General features: G+C 49.8%; 1 protein-coding gene across 1 annotated transcript; it reads right to left on the reverse strand.

Annotated features, from left to right (window-relative positions):
* Nucleotides 1–300: 300 nt before the first annotated feature.
* On the reverse strand, nt 301–21,620 carry LOC141026121 (uncharacterized). Its single transcript, XM_073502099.1, has 6 exons — nt 20,712–21,620; nt 20,116–20,613; nt 19,533–19,674; nt 17,243–19,155; nt 12,506–13,045; nt 301–348 (listed from the first exon to the last, which is right to left on the reverse strand). The coding sequence occupies exons 1-6, from the start codon at nt 21,618–21,620 to the stop codon at nt 301–303; spliced, it is 4,050 nt and encodes a 1,349-aa protein (XP_073358200.1).
* Nucleotides 21,621–22,600: the final 980 nt, after the last annotated feature.

Consider the following 22,600-nt stretch of genomic DNA (forward strand, 5'->3'; position numbering starts at 1 on the left):
ACCACTTGGGATGTGATCACGGACTTGACAAGGGTCGTTCGCCCGATGGTGATGATGTTTTGACCATCATAAGTTGATAACTTGCTCGCAACTTTGTCCACGAGAAATTGAAGGTCCATCAACTTGAGCTTCCAAACGGAGAGGGGCAGCCCCAAGTATCGCAAGGGGAACGAAGCCCGTGTTGCCGGCAAACTTTGGGTTAGGCGGCCCAAATCAAGATGGTTGCAGCGAATGGGCACCATAAAACTCTTCTGAATCGTATCTTGTGTACAATGACGATGGAGGCATCCGAGAAGAATCCTATACTGGCGGCGAGTACCAGACATTCTGAACAAGGACGCCATGAAACTGGTACAGTCAGTGGACAGAAAGAACAGAGACAGGATTCGCTGGAGCTGGGAATCAGTCGATGAAGCGCGCCTGCCAAGGGAGTTGTTAAAATCAATGCAGACGCGTCGTTCATTGTTTCCATCGGTCAAAGCACTGTCGGGGCAGTTGCTAGCGACCATAGAGGCTTTGTTTTTTGCTCGCTGTCGAAGAAAATAGAGGCGTGAGCGGACGTGGAAGAAGCTGAAGCCAGAGCACTACTGAATGGATTGATCGCTCTATCAGGCATGTGCATGCGGCCACCAATTGCTGAAATAGATTGTGCCTTCTTAGCACAACAATTTATCCCGGAAGCGAGTAATCGATCAGCCTGTTTCCATGTCATATGCGACATTAAGTAAGCGCTTCCAAAAATCATTTTCTGATGTACAGGTTCAGTGTGTCCGGAGAGATCCGAATAACTTGGCTCATTTGCTTGCAGCCAGAGCCACAACAAGAGAAGATTTACTCCTGATCGCGGACGTCCCAGTGGAGCTCAAACAAGTTTTCTATTCTGAATACGTCCCCAGCTCCTTGAGTAGTCTCGATGCTTATCCTATGATGCGCTATGAAACAACAAAGTTACACAGTGAATTGGAACTTCTGGTCACAGCTGGGTAATGCATCAGTTGACCTGATTCGAATGGATCCGATTGTGCTTAGATTTTCGGAATTGTCCTCTAGAGGTTGTACAACATAGCAGACGGAACGAGAACAATCACCCCCGCCAACGGGATCTGGACCTGGTAAAAGGATCTGGACCTCTCTTCCCCGAGGGGGCGGTGCCGCGCCGCCCCTGGGGAGTCCCCGTCCACACCGCCCTCAGCCCTCCCCCTTCACCGCCTCTCACTACCGCCGCCGTTGCTGAGGACATCGCGGGACGAAGCCCCTGTTGTGAGGTGGCGGCGGCGGCGCAGTTTTCAGCCGGTGGTAACACGTGGGGGCAGCGGCGTCCATCTCCCTCCTCCTCCAACGGCAGTGTGCAGCGGGTTGGCGGTGGCCAGGAGATCTTCGGCGGCCGTTTGGCGGATGAGATTTTTGCTGCGATGAGATCTGATCTGGGCCCGAGGGGTTTAGATCGAGATCCACAGCGGCTGCGCCTCGTCTCGACAACGGCAAGAGGAGATCCCCTTGGGTAATCTTTGCGGCGCGAGGACGTCCGGGTCTCTTGGCCCGGGCATGGTGGTGGTGGCTGCCTTCTTCACCGAAGGCGGTTGGCCAGGCTGGTAGTGACGGATCTTGGATCCACTATTAGCACCGGCGGCGAGTTGGGGAGACATAGTCGCCGGTGAAATCCGAGCCGACTCCGGTCATGGCGGGCGATGGCGGCGTCTACGTCGTTACCTTGATGAAGGCATCGTCAAGCAACTATCGTCAACCTGCTTGTGCCGATCCGGGAGAAATCCTAAGATCACCGCATCGGATGATAGCGGCGCTACGGTGTCGTGTTCCCTATTGGGGGCATCGTCTGTGGAGCGGCGCCGGGTGGAAGAGGCGTGAGGTGGTGTGGCGTGCCCTTTCTCGCGTTGACGACGGTGGGTCTCGGCGGCATGGAGCAGCGGGGTCTCGCCGGTGGGCGTGCGTTGTCTGGCGTCATGGTGGCGTCGACGGCAGCTAGACCGGGTAAGGTAGATGCAGCAGTACATCACTGAAGATGGATTGGTGGCAGGTGGCTGCGGCAGCCTCATACCCGGCAGGCGTCCTGGTTGAGGAGTGCGTCGGACTGGTGGGTGCCCCATACCCGGCAGGCGTCCTGGTTGGGATCTCAGGTCTTAGATGTTAGGTTTGGCTGCGATGTCTGTTTGGTATTAGGCCCAGACTATCAGCATCCCTACATCAAATGGATAGAGTAGCGAAAAAGGTTGCCTAGACGGTGGATTTAGTCTTACTGTTGTATGACTTTGTAAGGTCTTGTGTGAATAATTAATAAAGTGGCTGCATGCATCGTCCAGATGCAGAGGCCGGGGGTCCTCCTCCTTTTCTAAATTAAAAAAAAAAAGCTGGGGACGAGGTATGTGCCCCCTCCCCTGGTTACTTGTCTCTACAATTAACTATGCATGTACAAGTAAATATCCGCTGTTTAAACTTACCTGTGTTTTCTATAGTAGCCCGCGTACTATATATATATTTGTAAATTTACATTGACAATTGTATGTCTATGTATGTTATATTTGCAAGAATATGGGTCCGTTGGACTTTGTTGCATTGTACATCAACAGACCCCCCAAGATGATGCATGGTGCATTATTACACCTACTAAAACATGGCGATAAATATATGACCGTTACACGAATAAACAAAAACAAATCCTAAGATTACGCGTGCGTTGCACGTTCGCATTTACTAGTGTTTATAAGAAACTGTAAATTTTCTTAAAAAATGATAGAAGAGGGAGTTAATACAAAAATCCGGGAAGAAACTGTTTCCATTTGTTTGGTATCCATAAGTTTACCAGGCGCGATAATTGGGCCGAATGTTATTCGGCGCCTTATGCCCCACTTTCTTCCATTCTCGCAAACGGGCGCACACCCCCTCCTCTGCGCTGGGCCGGCCCATTTTGAATTATTTTTTCTGTTTCTAATCTCCGAAAAACTGTGACAACTGCGATTCGATCCCGCGACGAGCGGGAGTAGTGTAAGACGCGACAAACACCCCGACCACTTCATTTGTTGGGTTTACTTACAAGTTACATGTTTTGTTTTATTTTCTTTTCTTATTTCTTCTTTCTCCTTTCTTTTTTTATTTTTTTGTCCTTTTTTTATTTCTTTTTCCTAATTCGAGAAACTTTCTTTCTTCATGCATTTTTTCTGCAAAATAGATGAACCTTTTTAAAATTTTGAAGAACGTTTTTCAAATTTCGATGAACTTTTTCAAAAGTGATGATTCTTTACTGAATTTCGATGAACTATTTTCATTTTTGATGAACTTTTTTCAAATTTCTGATGATCTTTTTTCAAGTTTGGTGAACTGTTTTTTTATTTTTGATGAACATTTCTAAAATCCATGATTTTCTTTTTTGCAAAATCGATGAGCTTTTTCCAAGTTCGATGAACTTTTTTCAATTTTTGTGAAATATGTTTCAAAATTGATGAGCGTTTTTTTAAGAATTGGTGGACTTTTTCAAAATTGTGAACTGTTTGCGAATTCATAATTTTTTAATCCATGTGTTTCAGATTTGTGAGTGAAGGGACGAACACCTGCGTCGAACCAAAGGGAAAGAGCGAGTGCGCCGATGGGCTGGCCCACGCGAGGCTGCTACGAGCGCCAGCCAAGTGACCGGCGCCTAAGGCGCTGTATAGGAGGTATCAATAACTCGCTTCACGAGAGGAGACCCATAGAGTGTGTCGATGGGCCTAGCCTATTTGTTAAAATGAAGATAGGGCTTCCAAATTTTTTGAAGCAATAAGATTTGAAAAGGTTCACCAATTCTAGAAAATGTGTATACAATGTAAAAATGTTTGCATAATTAGAAAATGTTTCATACTATTTAAAAAATAAATTGATAGTTAATAAAATGTTCTCACATTTAACAAATGTTTTGCGCGTTTGAGAAAAATATTCATGCAATTTATGAGAAACTGTAACATCCCAAATTTTCAATTTGAAATGTTATACATAGATCATCATTGCATAGCATATTTTATTGCATTTTGGCAAATCCTCGATAAATCCTAAGCAACTCAAGGACCCTCGGAGAGAGTTGGGGATTTTCCCGATTTATCATATTTGATTTTCATCAAATAATAAAACGAGGATTTTGGTTTTAATTATTTTCTCTCCGGAAAAATATTTCACATTAAAATAAATGAGAGGAGAAAATATGACTTCTCCAAAACAAGTGAAATATTGGAGGAAAAATATTAAAATCATATATTGGATTTTATTTGCAATTTTAATTGCATTAAAAAAATTGCACGTTTTCGAAACTGTATTTTTGTGTCAAAAAAATGTTCACCTTGTTCTAATTATTTTAATTAGACGGGGAAAATTTGTTTTATCATTTTTGGATTTTTATTTATTTTTCTGTGATTTTTTTGGCGGACTATTTAAAAAAAAAACCACCGCGCCCGACCGGCCCGAGGCCCAGCCGAGCCGGCCGGCCCATCCCGCGCCGTCTCCCTCGCACGCACGCCTGCGCCGCCGCCGGTGTCCGGCTCGGACACGCCATCGCCGCCGCCTTGCCCCCACCTCCAAGCAGCCCCCCCTCTTATATACCCGCCGCCGCCGCCCCCTCCCTCACCCCGAGCCCGCCCCGTCGGAGCCACAGCGCCGCCGCCCGAGGAGCTCGCCGCCCGCTCGCCGTGCGCCGCCGCCGACGCCGCCCCGAGCCGCCGCCCGAGCCCCGCCACCCTGCCGCCCTCGCCGACCCCCACCAGAGCCCGTCCCGACGAGGTACCGAGCCGCCGCCGCTTGCCGGTTTTTCTGAAGAAAAAAAACCGTTTGTTTTTTCTAAACCCTAGATCGGTTTATTTTTCTTCGGTTTTATTATTTAGTGAACGTTCACCGATCCGTTCGTTTTAATGAACGTGTTCGTCGGATTTTCGCTGTTAACGAACGTTCGTTCGTTTAACCGTTCGTCAGTTTTATATTTTTCGTCCGCGATTATTCCATATCTCGATTTCAGATCAGATCTTCGTTTTCGTTTAACTTTTCGCTCGTTTATCGGAATCAGGCGATTCAAGCGCCTAGTTTCGTCTCGAAATTCTCTTTCCATTTAACCTACTCAAACAAGTTTTTGCTACTGTAAAATTTGACCTAGATCCAGATTAGTAAACGAAGCTTGTTTCTTTCGCCGTTTGACTTTCGTTGCTTCATTCGAGTTGATTCTTTTTGCAAACCGGAGTTCTTAAGTTGAACTTTCTGGTTGGATCTTTCATTCGAGTTTTACCTGTGCATTAGATGAGTACTTATTGTTTGCTTGTTTGTTTGCGATAGAGTACCCGGAGTGCGACGCTTGTTACTTCGAATCTCTAGGTTTCGCGGATCATCAGCAAGGCAAGTAACACTTTGATCATACTTTTCCATACCCAGTTTTATTTGCATTAGATCAATCCTCGAACATTGCATGGTTAGGATCTAATTAAACTGTGGGTATTGGGATGTAGTTGAGGTAGTACCTATTACCTGTGTTATTTATCAAACCCTTGGGAGTTACTTCTACGTTTGCTATTATATTGCCATGCTATGCTCGTAGACGTGGATTGGGTTTGACAGATATTCATGACAGATGTGAGATTGTTAATTAATGGTTTACTTAAGGTGGCAACTAAAACTCACATCTGGGTGGATTGAGGCACCTGGGGAACCCAGTGCTGCCTGTATTTTTGGATATCCCGGGGTACCCGTGTGATCATCCTATGGACTGTCACCCAGGCTCAAAGGGATCATAAGATTATTCATGCTAGAAACTTCCGTGTGCAGCCACAAGCTATTATGGGCTCTAGCATAGTTGAGTAGGTTACATGATCTCTTGAAGAGGTGGGCTAGCAGATGTAGGAGAAAGTAGGTGTAACTGTCCATCCGGAGTAAAGGGTGATTGTTTCTGAAAGACTGTGTCTCGGTCATCCGTTTCTCAAACATCATGCAGTGCGAGAATCAAGCGGAGGCGATCGAGTCTTGTGGGGAAAAGTGCACAAACCTCTGCAGAGTGTATAAACTAATCATGGTTAGCCGTGTCCCCGGTTATGGACAACTTGAGTATCTAGTACCTGGATTATCATGTGAATCTCATCACCATGTTACTTTAATTAATTTGTTGGATTAATGATGACACTTAATTGGGATTGAGTTGGGGGTACCTTCTCAATGTTTCACAACCACCATGATAGTTAAACATAACTTATTCCTTTGCAGTAGGAAAAAATTGGCTTTTCGCAAAACTATACCATAGAGCTTTCCACCAGCCATATATGCATGTAGTATAGCATTATTATGTTCATTATTCTCTATGTGTTATTGCCAGCATATTCCATGTGCTGACCCATTTTCGGGCTGCAACGTTTCATGTTGCAGACTTTTCAGACGACGAGTAAGGTGCCTTAGGTCGTGGTCTTATACTCAGTGATGCCGTTGGAGTTGATGGACTCACTTATCTTCCAAGTCTTCCGCTGTTATCGTATTTAGATGGCCTTAAGCCATATTTATCATACCTATTCTCTTTTGAGATATTCGATGTAATAAGTGTGTGATTGCTACTCTGTTATAAATCCTCCATTTGCACTGTGCGTGTCAGCATTATTGATTCAGGGATGACACTGGTGCACAGAAGCACAGACTATTTGAGGTCTGGTCGCTACAGAAACGTTCAATGTGTGTCAAAAAATGTTCAGCATGTATTAAAAAATGATCAACACGTGTTTGAAAAATGTTGAACATCCGATAAAGAAAAAGACAGAAAAGGAAAAGGCAAGAAAATGCATGAAAGGTTCTAAAACGGGTTCGTACCAGTAGAACCTCCCCAAAACCGATACGCTATACTAGGCTGGCCCCCTAAGTCTAGCTTAGAGTCGAGGGCTTCGGACGAGATGGAGCTAGGTCTTGCAATAAGTGAGACATAATTCCCGTGGTTGTTTCTTCTAGTTTCCATTTTCTCCTTTCTTTATTTTCTTCATGTTTTTTTAGTAGAATTTTTCTCCCCGTTGGTGAATCATAAATTGATATCATTTCATGGTGGGAATGGGACGCCTTTAATTTCAAGGCCACTGGGTCTTTTGAGTCGGCTTCATAAAAAAAATTGGGACAGGGAAGCCGGTGACCATTGATCCACAGAGGACAAATGGTCGACTCCTAATTTAGTTGCCCAAGGCTATAGTCTACCGTTACAATCCACATACCTTTGCAAGGTTGTTACCCTTGTGCTTATATGAATTTTTTAATCTATTGAGCTAAGATTGCTTTTGTTTCGGAGTTACAAATATGCTACCTTGTGATGCAAATGATCCATGGTAGAAATAGAAACAAGTTGCCTATGTTTCTTTGTTTTATTTGAACAAATAGATTTTAAATATCTTAATAACTTGCTAAAATTCTCTTCGGCTAAACGATGCTAGTTTAAACAATGTTGTTGTGCGAATGCTTCTCGTTCTTGTGCAATATAGTACTCCCTCCGTCCCAAAATATAGGACCATTTATCACACTATGATAGTGTAAAAAATGATCTTATACTTTGGGACGGATGGATCATAGTGTCAAAAATGATCTTATATTTTAGACGGATAGTTTATTAAAATGGGTCTGACCATGTTGTCCAACAAAACAAGAAGCCACTTGGTATTGGACCATTGGGCCGGGTCCATGCCGCTGAACAGAACAGAGGTGCCAGCAAGGACCAAGTCTGGGCTGGAGCAGGCCGGCCATTCCCATCCTGAGCCTATTATGGCTTGCAAATGGATAGTTAAAGAAGACCGGTGGAGTCTGAGGATGGGCCTGGCCTACTAGCAGAGACAAATATAAGGCATTCGAATTTGTCGAAGCAAAGCTGCCTCCAGCTCCCCCAAAAAACTCAAAAAAAAAAAAAAAGCTGCCTCCAGCTCCCCCCAAAAAAACTGGTATAAAAAACCTAAAAAAGAAAAGAAAAGGGCTGCCTCAAGGTGGACTATTGATGGTGATGATAAGAGCCATCTTTCCAGCAGTAGGAGTAGTACGAGAAGAGAACAAGGCATGGGCAGGACAAAATTTCTGTTCTAACCTTTTTGCCAAACTTAATCACAAATTAACCTCGTTTTGAAAAGAATTTCGTATTTGACCTTTTTTGGCGACGCCAACATCTACGGCGTTTGGATTGCACAGGAGACGCCAGAGTTCCTGGCGTTTGCTTCGTAGCGCATATCCAGCTGGTCAGCTGACGTGGAAGGTCGAAACGCCAAGCTTCATGGCGTCTGGGCGTAGATGGAAACGCCATGCATCCCGGCGTTTGGGACAGGAAGGACACGCCATTAAGCTAGGTGTTTGACCACTGAAATTGTTTACCATTGCCGGTGTAGTGTTGGATCAAGATCTCTACAACAAGTAAATTGTTTAACATTTGCAAGCTGTAATTCACACTGTGGAATGCTAAGTTACGTAGACAAATCGATCCATCTCAAAAATCAAGTACGATGGTTTCAGAGAGCGCTAGCTATAACACATCCTTCACAAATCTCTGCATACCTGTTGAGCTACTCGGCCCGGTACGGACCAAGTCCAAAACCATCTATGCATAAGTGAATGTTAATATTTAGGGCATGTCTCATGCGGACCATCAAATCGTCTGCAAATGTCTGGATCGAACTGTTCGGATGCTGGAAGCCATCCAACGAGTCCTTATTAGTCTGCGAACCGGTCCACGCATCAGTTCTCCCGTAAACCGACAGAAAACCAGGGGAACTTTGTGGGAGATCGGACATCTGTCACGTAGGAGACAAACGCCAGCTGACCAGCTGGATATGGGCTACGAAGCAAACGCCAGGAACTCTGGCGTCTCCTGTGCAATCCAAACGTCATAGATGTTGGCGTCACCAAAAAAAGTCAAATACGAAATTCTTTTCAAAATGAGGTTAATTTGTGATTAAGTTTGGCAAAAAGGTTAGAACAGAAATTTTGTCCGCATGGGCATGGCTGTAGGTCAGCCGTTGGAAAGATGGGCTCCTCCCGACGAAACAGTTTTCGCAGGGAAGGTGGTAGAACAGTGCGTGAAGAAGCGGCGAGAGACAGACCACGCGTGCGGTGGTGGATGATCGGAGTCCGAAACGTGGGGTGGTTGGGTCAGATCACATCACATCACACGGCACGGGGGCGGGCTCATGGGGCCGCCACTGCGGCGTCCGGGGCTCGGTGCAGCCAGCGATGCAATGCGAGGCTGGACCGGCCTACGCAGGTGCGGGCGTCGGATGGGGGGACACGGAACATGGGCGAAGCAGCCCTGGTGGAAAGCGCCGATCGGCCTACGCACCGCTTGCTTGCTGGATGCTGGCCCACTCGATCCAAGCCCCCACCATCTGCTCCTGTTGCTCCGCCCGCCGGACCCCATGGCTCTGGCTCTGGGTGCCGCTTCGCTTTCGTCACCCGATTCGCTGCGAACCACGACACGCTCCGCACCTACCACCAGCCCAAACTACCACCATTGGTAGAGCACTGGTAGTAGAGACTAGAAAACGTTTTCACTTCTACCGATCTGTCTTTCACCGGCACGACGCGCCGCTGCGGCTGCCGGCGCGCGCGGTTGCGTCCACGGGATGATGAATGATCCTGCCTGCGTTGCCACCGCACGCCAGGCGGACAGCGAGCGCGGCGCGGCAATGCGCCAAAACTGCACTGGTGGGAATACGACTTGGAAACCTCGACAGCCCGAGGATGCAAGCAAGTTTTTCTTCTCTTGCCGCTCCGGTCGCCTCGTCTCATCATCTCATCTCATCACATCTGCCCCTTCCCACGTCCGTCCACACAACGACACCAACAACACATCACGTAATCAAGAGATCGCTTATCACCCACCACAGCCGTACCAATCCACGTCCGACTCAGCCCAGCCGCGCTTCAATTTTCATGCACACAAATCACCGCGCTAGATAGCCTGCCCCCCTCCTGCCCGGTCTGAATTTCTGATACGCGCAGTATGAATTTCCTAGCCAGCAGACGCTTCGCTTGCCGCCCTGCCGTATTTCCAGTCGCCGTCAGAAATGAATTTCATTTCCCCTTCCTTCTCTTCCTTTCTTCCCGCGACACGGACACGACCGATCGCGACCGCGGCAGATGCTTTCGGATCGACCCTGAGGCCAACCTACATCCCCAGGCTAGCTAGATTTTTCTCTTCCAAAGCGAGGAGCGCACAAAAGATACGCAAAAATAGAGCAGCAGCACGACCGACCCGGTGTATGGCACACATTGACACGCCATTACGAGCGCTAGCTTTGGTAGCACCTGTAATCTTTCCTGCATGCGACGTCCCCGTCGAGGAGAGGTGGAATCTTGGCTTTGCTTTGTGAGTGGGGGCTGCGCAGGACAAAAGGTGCTCCCGCGTCCAATCAATCAAGGCCACGCTAGGGAGAAATGCTCTTGTCATGTGCCTGTTAGACTTGGCCAATTAACCACTCATGCTCGTGAGGACACTTAGTTTATCCCTGAGATAATCCGGTCATGGGCTAGCTAGCTTGATGCCAATTCAACGCATAACAACAATTCATCAACAGGTGCAAAAGAATTAGGCTTCCGCATGCACTTTGTTACTCCATATATATACATTTTGGAACGGAGGGAGTATTATTTACCACTTACAGAAGTACTCATGTTTGTGTGTCTGCTCCTAATTAAGTACAGCCTGGGTAAGCTGACTCTGATATTCTAGGGAAAATCCTGGCGAAAGGTGGGTGAAGCCGGCGTGAAAGCGATGCATCACCTTAGAAACAGTGAAAAGCTAGCGGTATGGAAGACGGAGTGGGAGAAGGGGCTACACACGGTTTTTATTTTCTCTGAGTGGATGAGATTGTGACAAAAAAAGGGCTTCTTTTTGCAAGAATATTTGTGCAATAGATCGATCGCCGTACTGTTCAGCAAACTTTAAATCTTGTTGTCCCCCACAATCGATTTCATCAATTAATTTCGACACAAAAGGAATGATTATCCACATTTGACTTTTTTTTATTTTTCATCAACTAATAATCAAGGAAATGGATGTTGGTTTGACAAGTGATCACTGGTCACTATAGTCCTTTAATCTCTATATGCAGCATGCATTATCTATTTATATACTCCATCCTTTACGGTTTATAAGGCCCACACATATCCATAGATAGACAATTCGACCAATATAATACAAGCTGTATATCACAAAAGTTATACCGTTAGAAAATTTGGCATTTGTAGTTTCTAACGATATTATTTTTGTGATATATAATCCGTATTACGTTGGTCAAATTATCAATCTAGGGATATGTGGAGGCCTTCCAACCAGAGAGAAGGTTGTATCACATATTAAGTCCAATCACCGTATAAAAGTCTGACTGAAGAACGTGGTTTAGTGTTAATATCTGCGAACATGACACTCAAGTGTGGCAAGTTAACATGAACAAGGTCATCCAAACAAATCACAAGGTCAATTGTTTGCCTTGACCAAGGCTAACTACCTATAACTTTCTCGTAATAAATGTTAAATTGTGCAATTCTTGTTGTGCGTTCCTATCTGTGCCTAGGCGGCTAAGAAGAAGACAGGAAAGAAAGTTAAATTGCATACCTTTAAAAGAGATTAAACTGCATATATCTTGCCTTGTGTTGATTGATACTTTTAAGTAATTTAGTCTAGCTTTCTGTATATGCGCACTAATGATGTAGGTACTATACTTAATTATGCATGTTGCTTTTTTAAATGTTGAGTACGACTCAGATACATGAGCGTACACTCAGAGAATGTCTACTGAACATGTCATGGAAGAACTACTACACTACAAACTAGGCTAAGCTACTTGCCTGAAGTTCTAACAAACTCTGCTCAATAAACTTGAAACAAAAGATTGATAGAACTTGTTTCAATGGTACTGTCAAAACTTAATTGGCACGGGTCAGTGCAATCCCTCGGCTAAGCTTCCCGGAACCGCTTCTTCGGTCGTCCCACTCCGACGCTTTAGGACACTCCGTGTAGATAAAGCTATCGAGCAAGAAATTCTCATCTTGTCCTCTTCTTGCTCGTTGAGGGCGACAAGTATGCATGTAGTAACTTTGTGTGTACTAGTAAGGTGTTAAAACTTGCTTGTCACGTAAGTAATTGGCCTGCTACAGTTTTCATGTAGCAACTAAAGACCAATGCATCCATGAACGCAAGTGAAGTGTAATTATTAGTTCCATCGTCAAACAATAGTACAAAATTGACTCCAATTGGGTGTCAGATGGTTTTTGTATGATTCATGTCCGATACTAGTCTACCGTCATAGGATCTAATGGCTAGTTGAACAACGAATGTAGGATCATTCTATAGTACGTATCACAGTAAGCGATATATATCTTTTTTTAGGTATAATCTGCACTTTATTAACTAATAAAATGGAGATGAATACAAAGCCCTGTGGGCGGAACTGCAAGATAAATGTCGACCGGCAGGCAAAGATAACGCATAGCAAGCCAGGTTATGTGATTTGGTGTTTGAAGCCATGTTTTCATAAGCAAAGCAAACCTCCTCGATGGATTTTGCTCTTTCTTCAATCTTCAGCTCTATGTGTCCACCAGGACATTTACCTTTGGACCTCAAGTTTTTCATGACTGTGACACAATCACTCGCGAACATCACTTTACGTAAGCTCAAATCGCATGCTAGATCTAGAGCCTCCCTACATGCAAGTGCTTCGAGTGTCTCCGGATCATCTAGCCCCTCAAACAGGAACGTAGAAGCTCCAAGGTGTGTTCCATTTATATCCCGCACTACCACACCAACAGCTCTAGAGCTAGTGTTCTTTGCTACCACTGCATCACCGTTGATCATTGCAAACTTCGAAGATAGCGCTATCCATCGAGGGTACTCATAAGCATCCCTTTGCGAGTCTCTGTGAACATCTGGGCAAGCAGTCAGCTCTTGATCAACAATGGAACTATCCACGAAACATTTCGTTGACAACGAGCTATTAATAACATCCTTAGAACAACTAGCAACCCTTACCAGCTCTTCATGTTTCAGGTGGTCGAACAGGATGAAAAACCAATCTCGGGCGTGGAGTTCCTACGAGTGCAGTAAGAAAATGCTTCAACGTCAAACAATGTCCAAACACACTTGGACATAGTACACTCTAACAGAGAGTGTCTCCACGTAAAGCCAGTTATATCTTTTGCGCATAAATAGATGCCGATGTGTGGTATGTAATTAGGATGCTAAATCGTAGACGGGAGAAGGTGAGGGCAACTAACTGAGGATCGCTTGTTCGGGAGCCTCTCCAAGGGTCATTTGGGGTGCGCCGAGAGCACGTCACTTGATGTGCTCTCAGCCGCCGCCACGTGTCGCGCTCAGGGCGCACCCTTTCAGATTTTTAATTTTTAATTTTTCGCACTTGTTTTTGGCTTTTTAGATACTTTTTTTGATTTTTTGGCTTTTCGGTTTTTCATGAGTCTTTTACTAGCTTTTCGACCATATTTTTATGAAAAAAACGCTTTTTTGGCTTTCGCGAGAGGCACAGTTTTGCTTCCGCGAGAGGCACGACCGTGCCTCTTGAAAAGGGAAAAAAGAATGCATTTTCTTTTTTTATGCTTCCGCGATAGGCACGTGCCTCTCGAAAACCAAAAAAACACGTTTTTTTCCTTTTCGCGAGAGGCACGGCCATGCCTCTTGGAAAGGGCTTTCGGAAAGAAAACAAAACACGCTCCCGGTGTGGTTTTTTCCGGTATTTTTCTGAAAAAAAAGTTCACCAAAACCTATCGACATGAGATCTAGTTTTGAAGATCTCGACGCGAGGAATCCAACGTTGAAAATGGTTCGAAATTTGAACACACAGTTTAAGAGATAAAACATTTTGAATAAATAGATCTATGAAAAAAGGGAAAACTAACAGGTTGCAACAAGTGACGCACATTCAGTGTGCCACTTGTCGTAATCTGAGGAGGTGAAAAGTAATTTTTGAAAGGAGTACTCCTCAATTCGTGATTTCGAGAGAAGACACATGGAATGTGATAATGGGCCTGGATTATTAACAGGAACTATGAGTAGGCCGAATGATGGCCTGGTAGTACCCATAAACTGGGCTTTAGTCCAACTGGAATATTTTCTGGGCCATCATCAGAGTCCAGTCAGTATATTTTCTGGGCCATCTTCTGGTGGATAACCCTTTCCCTCGTCTTTTTTCTTTGGTCTTCTACTTCGTAATCAGCAATCCTGCTTGTGAAGGAAATATGCCCTAGAGGCAACAATAAAGTTGTTATTTATATTTTCTTATATCATGATAAATGTTTATTATTCATGCTAGAATTGTATTAACCGGAAACTTAGTACATGTGTGAATATATAGACAAACTAAGTGTCACTAGTATGCCTCTACTTGACTAGCTCGTTGAATCAAAGATGGTTAAGTTTCCTAGCCATAGACATGAGTTGTCATTTGATTAACGGGATCACATCATTAGAAAATGATGTGATTGACTTGACCCATTCCGTTAGCTTAGCATTTCATTGTTTAGTATATTGCTATTGCTTTCTTCATGACTTATACATGTTCCTATGACTATGAGATTATGCAACTCCTGAATACCGGAGGAACACTTTGTGTGCTACCAAACGTCACAACGTAACTGGGTGATTATAAAGGTGCTCTACAGGTGTCTCCGAAGGTACTTGTTGGGTTGGCACAGATCGAGATTAGAATTTGTCACTCCGATTGTCAGAGAGGTATCTCTGGGCCCTCTCGGTAATGCACATCACTATAAGCCTTGCAAGCAATACAACTAATGAGTTAGTTGCAGCATGATGTATTACGGAACGAGTAAAGAGACTTGCCGGTAACGAGATTGAACTAGGTATTGAGATACCGACGATCGCATCTCGGGCAAGTAACATACCGATGACAAAGGGAACAACGTATGTTGTTACGCGGTTTGACCGATAAAGATCTTCGTAGAATATGTAGGAGCCAATATGAGCATCCAGTTTCCGCTATTTCTTATTGACTGCAGACGTGTCTCGGTCATGTCTACATAGTTCTCGAATCCGTAGGGCCCGCACGCTTAAAGTTCGGTGACGATCGGTATTATGAGTTTATGTGTTTTGATGTATCGAAGGTAGTTCGGAGTCCCGGATGTGATCACAGACATGACGAGGAGTCTCGAAATGGTCGAGACGTAAAGATTGATATATTGGACGGCTATATTCAGACACCGGAAGTGTTTCGGGTGGTTTCGGAGAAAACCGGAGTGCCGGAGGGGTTACCGGAACCCCCGGGGAAGTATTGGGCCTTAGTGGGCCTGAGGGGAGAGAGAGGGGCGCAGCCCAGGAGGTGGCGCGCCCCCTCCCATGAGGAGTCCGAATTGGACTAGGGGAGGGGGGCGCGGCCCCTCTTTCCCTCTCCCTCTCTCTCTTTCCTTCCCCCTTCCCCCTTCCTAGTAGGACTAGGAAAGGATAAATCCTACTCCTACTAGGAGGATTCCTCCTCTCCTTGGGGCGCACCAAGGCCGGCCGGCCTCCCCCTTGCTCCTTTATATACGGGGGCGGGGGGGCACCCAAAGACACACAAGTTGATTGTTCCAAGCCGTGTGCGGTGCCCCCCTCACCATAATCCACCTCGATCATATCGTAGCGGTGCTTAGGCGAAGCCCTGCGTTGGTAGCAACATCATCACCGTCATCACGCCGTCGTGCTGACGGAACTCTCCCGCGAAGCTCTGCTGGATCGGAGTTCGTGGGACGTCATCGAGCTGAACGTGTGCTGAACTCGGAGGTGTGGATCGGTCGGATCGTGAAGACGTACGACTACATCAACCGCGTTCTAATAACGCTTCCGCTTACGGTCTACGAGGGTACGTGAACGACACTCTCCCCTCTCGTTGCTATGCATCATCATGATTTTGCGTGTGCGTAGGAAAATTTTGAAATTACTACGTTCCCCAACAACTTGAAGATTCTCAAAAAAAAAGCAATCCTGCTTGAAAAACAAAACCCTGGTTGCATATATGCATCAATGTTCTCAGTATTCACACGTACGTAGTACACACACGATCCACAGCCACGGAAAACATTTCGCGCCGATCATCGATGAACGCAACAAAATCCCGCGTCAGGATCCACCGTACGCGTGCGCGTGGTCGCCGCTCCGTGCACCTTCCGGAGAGCATGTGCCTCTGTTTGTTGCTGGGACTCGCTGTTTCGTTAATAATACCAGAATCATCATCGACCGGCAGTGGCAGGCATCACTGGCATGCATGGCAGCGGCAGCGGCCGGTGCTCTGACCACCTCGCTCGACATGGACTCGTCGTCCTTTCTCGCCGGTGCGCCGTGCACTAGGCGGGCGCCTTTCGCCCCCACCCTGCTTTCGATCTCTGGTCAATTTTCTCTCGGAAATGGGCACGATCGCCCACTCCGTTCTGCCCGATTCTGCTTCTGATTTGCGCAGGGTTTCCCCGTGTGAGATTTCCTTTAACGGACGCTAAGCCACTCAAGCAAGCAAGTACTGACGGCAACGATTAGATTGATTGTTTTAAGGCGATTTTTTAGGCGAATTAGGTTGCTGATGCATCTACTTAGTACTACAGCACAAGCCTGCCCGATCGAGCATCTCGTCTGACGGAGGAGAAAAAAAAACTAATAGTGATACGAGCGAGAGCGACCGTGCATGAGATGAGCAGAAGGAATCGTCAGCGAGCACGCTGCCTGCCAGCCAGCCAGCCAGCGCCTATCGCTATCTGTACGCGTTGACGCGTAGCGTAGCGTACATGTATGTACACAAGCGTCCGGCTTGCTTTGGCTGGGCGTAAGCGAAATATCCACCTGCTCCGATCGATCCGGATTCCCTGTCGGCCTCTTGCATGTGCCTCTGCCACCTGCTGCTGCATCTACCTCCCCATCCATCGACCTTGTATTTTAGGGTAGGCGCAGGTGCAGTGCCCCGGGAGGACGAGCGCACGCATGTGAGCGGCGATTTAGAGAGCGGGGTGTAGAGAGACAAGTCATGGACGGTGCAATCGCAATGTATTGATCGGTGCATCAGGCATGTATATATAAGTAAAGAGGGGGGCCACATCGTCAACTATACAGAGGAAACAGGAGGTGGGCCCTATATACGCATACAAAATATACTCAAACCCCCCCCCCCCCCCCCCCCCCCGCAGTCGAAGCGGCGCCAGTGACGCAGAGACTGGAACGAAACTCCTCGAAGGTGGAAGTCGGCAGTCCCTTCGTCATCACATCGGCCAACTGTTGCGCAGTCGGAACATGGAGAACCCGAATACGTCCAAGGGCCACCTGCTCGCGCACAAAGTGAATATCCAGCTCAATGTGCTTCGTCCGGCGATGATGAACGGGGTTGGCGGAGAGGTACACCGCAGAAACGTTGTCGCAGTAAACAACCGTAGCCTGGGAGACGTCATGATGCAGCTCCTGAAGTAACTGTCGTAGCCAGGTGCACTCAGCAACAGCGTTAGCCACAGCTCGGTACTCAGCCTCCGCGCTGGAGCGCGAAACCGTAGGTAGTCGCTTGGACGACCACGAGACGAGTGAAGGACCGAGGTAGACGCAGTAGCCAGAGGTGGACCGATGAGTGTCTGGGCAGCCAGCCCAGTCCGCGTCAGAGTAGGCCATCATCTCCAGAGAAGTGGACGCCGTGAGGGTGAGCCCGAGGGTCATCGTGCCGCGGATGTAACGGAGGATCCGCTTCACGAGAGTCCAATGGGAGTCACGAGGGGCGTGCATGTGGAGACACACCTGCTGAACGGCATACTGAAGATCCGGTCTGGTGAGAGTCAGATACTGAAGAGCACCAACGATGGACCGGTAGAAAGGAGCATCCGACGCTGGCGAGCCCTCAAGAGCGGAAACCTTGGCCTTCGTGTCAACAGGAGTAGCAACAGGGTGACAGTTGAGCATGCCTGCACGCTCAAGAAGCTCGTGCGCATACTTCTGCTGATGAAGAAAGAAGCCGTCCGGTCGCCGAACGACCTCAATGCCAAGGAAATAATGTAGAGCACCCAAGTCCTTGATGGCAAACTCGTTACGCAGTCGAAGAGTAATATGCTGAAGTAGAGCTCCGGAGGAGGCCGTCAGGATTATGTCGTCGACGTAGAGGAGCAAATATGCAGTCGTGTCACCGTGGCGATAGACAAACAGGGAGGCATCCGAGCGAGTGACGCTGAAGCCCAGTGTCTGGAGAAACCCGGCGATCCGCTGGTACCAGGCTCGGGGTGCTTGCTTGAGCCCGTAGAGAGACCGGGACAGCAAACACACATGGCCAGAAAGAGATGCGTCGATGAAGCCGGTGGGCTGCTCACAATAAACCAACTCCTGTAGATGGCCGTGGAGGAAGGCGTTGGAGACATCCATCTGATGAACGGGCCAGCCTCGGGACACCGCAAGCTGGAGGACGGTGCGGATCGTGCCCGGTTTAACAACCGGGGCAAACGTCTCAGTGAAGTCAACTCCAGCGCGTTGTCGAAAACCACGAACCACCCAGCGAGCCTTGTAGCGCTCAAGTGTACCATCCGAGCGGGTCTTGTGGCGAAAAACCCACTTGCCGGTGATGACATTGGCGCGAGGAGGCCGGGGAACCAGTGTCCAGGTATGGTTCCGCTGAAGAGCGTCGAACTCTTCCTGCATCGCCGCGAGCCAGTGAGGATCACGGAGGGCTGCGCGAGCGGACGCGGGAAGAGGAGACGGCTCCGCGGTGGAGGCGGCGAGGAGGTACTCATTGCTCGAGTACCGCAGGCTCGGACGGTGAACGCCTATCCTAGCCCATGTAACAGGGCCAGACGGCAACACCGGAGCGGGCGGCGAGGCGGGCGGCGAAGCAGTCGGCGAGGCGGCCAGCGACGGGGCCAGCGACTGGACCGGCGAGGCGGCCGGCGACGGGGCCGGGGAAGGGGCCGGCGACAGGGCCGAGGCGGCCGAAGGGACGGCCGAGCCCGCGGCGCCAGAGTCGGGGCGGCGGGTGAAGGGGGGGCACCAGCCGAGGCGTTGTGGTCGGCCGAGGAGGCCGAGAGGGCAGGCGCTGGCGTGGGGGCGCGAGGCGCAACTCGTCCCACGGCGCGAGGACCGCCAAAGCCCGGAGGCGGTCCGAGAGCCGGGCGGGGCCGTCCACCAGACGGAGTCGCCGAGGGGCCGGCGGTGGCCGGCGGTGATGAGGCGACAAGGGGTACCTGCTGCTGAAACGGAAACACCATCTCATCAAAGTAAACGTGTCGGGAGGTGAAAACACGATGGGAGACAGGATCATAGCAGCGGTCGCCCTTAGTGTTAGGTGGGTAGCCGAGAAAGATGCAGGCGACGGAGCGGGGTGCAAGCTTATGAGGTGCAGTAGCGGCGATGCTAGGGTAGCAGAGACAGCCGAAGATGCGAAGCTCATCATAAGAGGGTGGTGCACCGAAGAGGAGGTGATGAGGTGCAAAGTTCCCGCGAGTGCGACAGGGACGGATGTTAATGAGGAGTGAAGCGGTGGCGAGAGCGTCAGGCCAAAAGCGCGGAGGCACATTGGCGTGAAAAAGGAGTGTCCGAACGCAGTCATTAAGAGTGCGAAGGATACGCTCAGCGCGACCGTTCTGCTGCGAGGTGTACGGGCAGGTGAGACGAAAAGTCGTGCCATGTGTGGTGAGAAGAGTGCGAACAGCGAGGTTGTCGAACTCCTTCCCGTTATCTGTCTGCAACGCGAGAATGGGACGACCAAACTGCGTGAGAACATAGGGGTAGAAAGCGGCAAGAGTGGATATAGCATCCGACTTGCGGCGCAACGGGAAGGTCCACACATAATGCGAGAAATCATCAAGTATGACAAGATAATAAAGATAGCCCGTATTACTGGCAACAGGAGAGGTCCAAACATCACTATGAATTAACTCAAACGGGTACGATGCAACATGAGAAGAAGCACTAAACGGGAGACGAGCATGTTTGCCGAGGCGACATGCATGACACGAGTGATCCTCGTGCTTACTACACGTGAAAGAAAAACTCCGAAGTATATTACGAAGGGTGGCGGGATTGGGATGACCCAAGCGAGCGCGCCAAAGATCCACTCCGGTGGCGAGAGCGACAGGGGCGGCGGAAGTGGCGGAGGTGGCGGAGTGAACCGGGTAGAGCTCGTCGGGGCTGTCACATCGGTGGAGTACCATCCGGGTGCGAGCGTCCTTAACAGAAAAACCACATTCGTCAAATTCAACGGTGACAGGATTTTCACGTGTAAGAGAACGAACAGAAACAAGATTTTTAATAAGTTCAGGAGAAACTAAGACATTAGACATGGATATTGGGGTGGAGTTAGACGGAAAATATGCATGACCAATGTGAGTAATAGGAAGAGAGGAGCCGTCACCGACGGTGATGCGGTTGGAAGTGTGGATGGGATAGGAGGTGTGGAGGTTATCGGGATAGGCATCCATATGCGCGGTAGCTCCAGTGTCCATATACCAGTCGCCGCCGCCGGTGTAGGTGGACGGTGAGGGGGCGGTGTGAAGAACCGCCAGAAGAGCCGGGTCCCACGGCGCCGGCGGGAGAGGCTGCTGCGGGGCCGTCAGGGGCAGCAGCGGCAGCCCACCTGGCTGCGGCTGCTGGCCGTAAGAGAGAGGCCCATAGGGCGCCGCATAGGGCTGCGGCGCGGCGTAGAACGCCTGGTGCAACGGTGGCCGGGCGCCGAGAATACCCGGGGCAGGGGCACGAGGAACCGGCATGGAGTAGGCGTGCACAACACCGGTCCATGGGTTCTTGCCGGTGTACCACGGGGCTGGCTGGTAGGCCTGCTGCGGTGGGCAGGGTGCTCCTCCCTGAGCGCCCGCGCCCCCCTGCTTGCGGCCGCCGCGACGACCGCCGCGACGACCCCCCCCCCCCATTGGCCGCCTGCTGGGGCGGCGGGAAGGGAGTAGTCGGGGCGGGCGGGAAGCCGGGCGGGAAAGCGGGCGCCACCGGCTGAGGCGGCGTCGGGCGCGGAGGTGGGGGGCTTGACCCCGCGGGTGCCGGCGACGAGGGCGGTGTGGGTCGCCCGAGTCCGTGCCATCCTCATCCGACGCTCCTCCAGCTTGAGGTACGCCACCACCTTAGCGAAAGTAGGCTCCGGGATGAGGGTGAGGTTGGAGGCGGCGTTCCCGAAATCCTCGTTGAGATCGGCGGTGAGGGTGCTGATGAGGAGCTCGTCGCCAACCGTCTCCCCGAGATCGCGGAGCTCATCGGCAAGCTTTTTCAGGCGCATGCAAAAATCGTCGATGGACGAGTCAAGCTGCTGGCACCCGTAAAACTCGCTGTGGAGAAGGACCTTGCGCTGCAGCTTGTTGTCGGTGAAGAGACCGTTGAGCTTGGTCCAGACGGCGTAGGCGTCGTCGTCATCCACCACGGTGTGGAAGTGGTCGGTGGAGATGATGAGGTAGAACCAGCGGATGATGGTGGCGTCGAGGATCATCCACTCCTCGTCATGGATCATGAGGGCCGAGTCCACGGTGCCGTCGACGTGGCCATGAAGGAGGTACTCGCGGAACACCAGCGAAAAATACCGCTTCCAAGCGGAGTAAGAGGCGGTGGATTGATCAAGTTTCACCGGGACGCGCTCGTGAATGTTGAGATCGCGGACGAGAGTGACATCGGGACCGGCGAACGGGTTGAAGACGGTGGAGGAGGAGGAACTCATGACTAGGGTTAGGGTTGCGAGGGGCTGCGACGCGGGAGAGGTGATGGCAGAAAAGCGACGCGGCGCTGGCAGTGCAGAAAGCGACGCGGCGTGGCTGGAGCGATGCGGCGTGGCGATGGCTGGCGTGCTGCTACGCGGAGGCGCGCGGCGTGCGTGGCTAGGAAAAAAGAAAAGGCAGCGGCGGGCGTGGCCGGAAAGACAAGCAGCGGCGTGGCTAGGTGTTGGTGCGATCTAGGAAAAACAAAGGCACGCGACGCTGGGTTGGAACGACGCGGCTTGGAGCGATGCGGCGATGTTGGCGAGGGAGCGATGGAGCGAAGCGGCGTTGGCGACGCGGGATGGTGCGGCGCGGGTGAGATGGAGCGGAAGCGAAGCGGCGGCGGCGCGTAGAGGCGCGTTGGCGGCTTAGGGTTTGGAATCGTGCTGCGATAGATACAATGTAGAGAGACAAGTTATGGGCTGTGCAATTGCAATGTATTAATCGGTGCACCAGACACGTATATATAAGTACAGAGAGGGGCCACATCCTCAATTATACAGAGAAAACAGAAGGTGGGCCCTATACACAATATACTCAACACGGGGGGCCGGAGCTGGCTGGCCGGGTCAATGGAGGTGCTCTCCGTGCTCGCGTCGCCACAGTGGCACGGTGCCCGCCGCACCATACGGGGCTGGCTAGGGCTAGATGGATTCGGTGGGTGGCTAGTGCCCTTGCACGCAGACGCAGAGAGGCATAGGCGCAACCGCCGCGGGTGCAGGCTGCGCTTTGTGCCGATTTTGTGAGTTCCATGGATGGTGACTTGTGTTGGTTGACCTTGCTGCATGCGGCCGGCCCTCCATGGCTCCATGGCCCGTGCTCTACCTCCCTTTTGGTGGCCCTTCCGTCCGGATCAAGGGGCGCGGACGGCTGCGCGCGGCTAGTGGGCGGGTGTGTCGCGCGTCAGAGATATGCCACGTCCACCGAGGAACATGCGACGCAT

The sequence above is a fragment of the Aegilops tauschii genome, chromosome 6 (genome assembly GCF_002575655.3).
Source record: "Aegilops tauschii subsp. strangulata cultivar AL8/78 chromosome 6, Aet v6.0, whole genome shotgun sequence".
Taxonomy (NCBI): Eukaryota; Viridiplantae; Streptophyta; class Magnoliopsida; order Poales; family Poaceae; genus Aegilops; species Aegilops tauschii.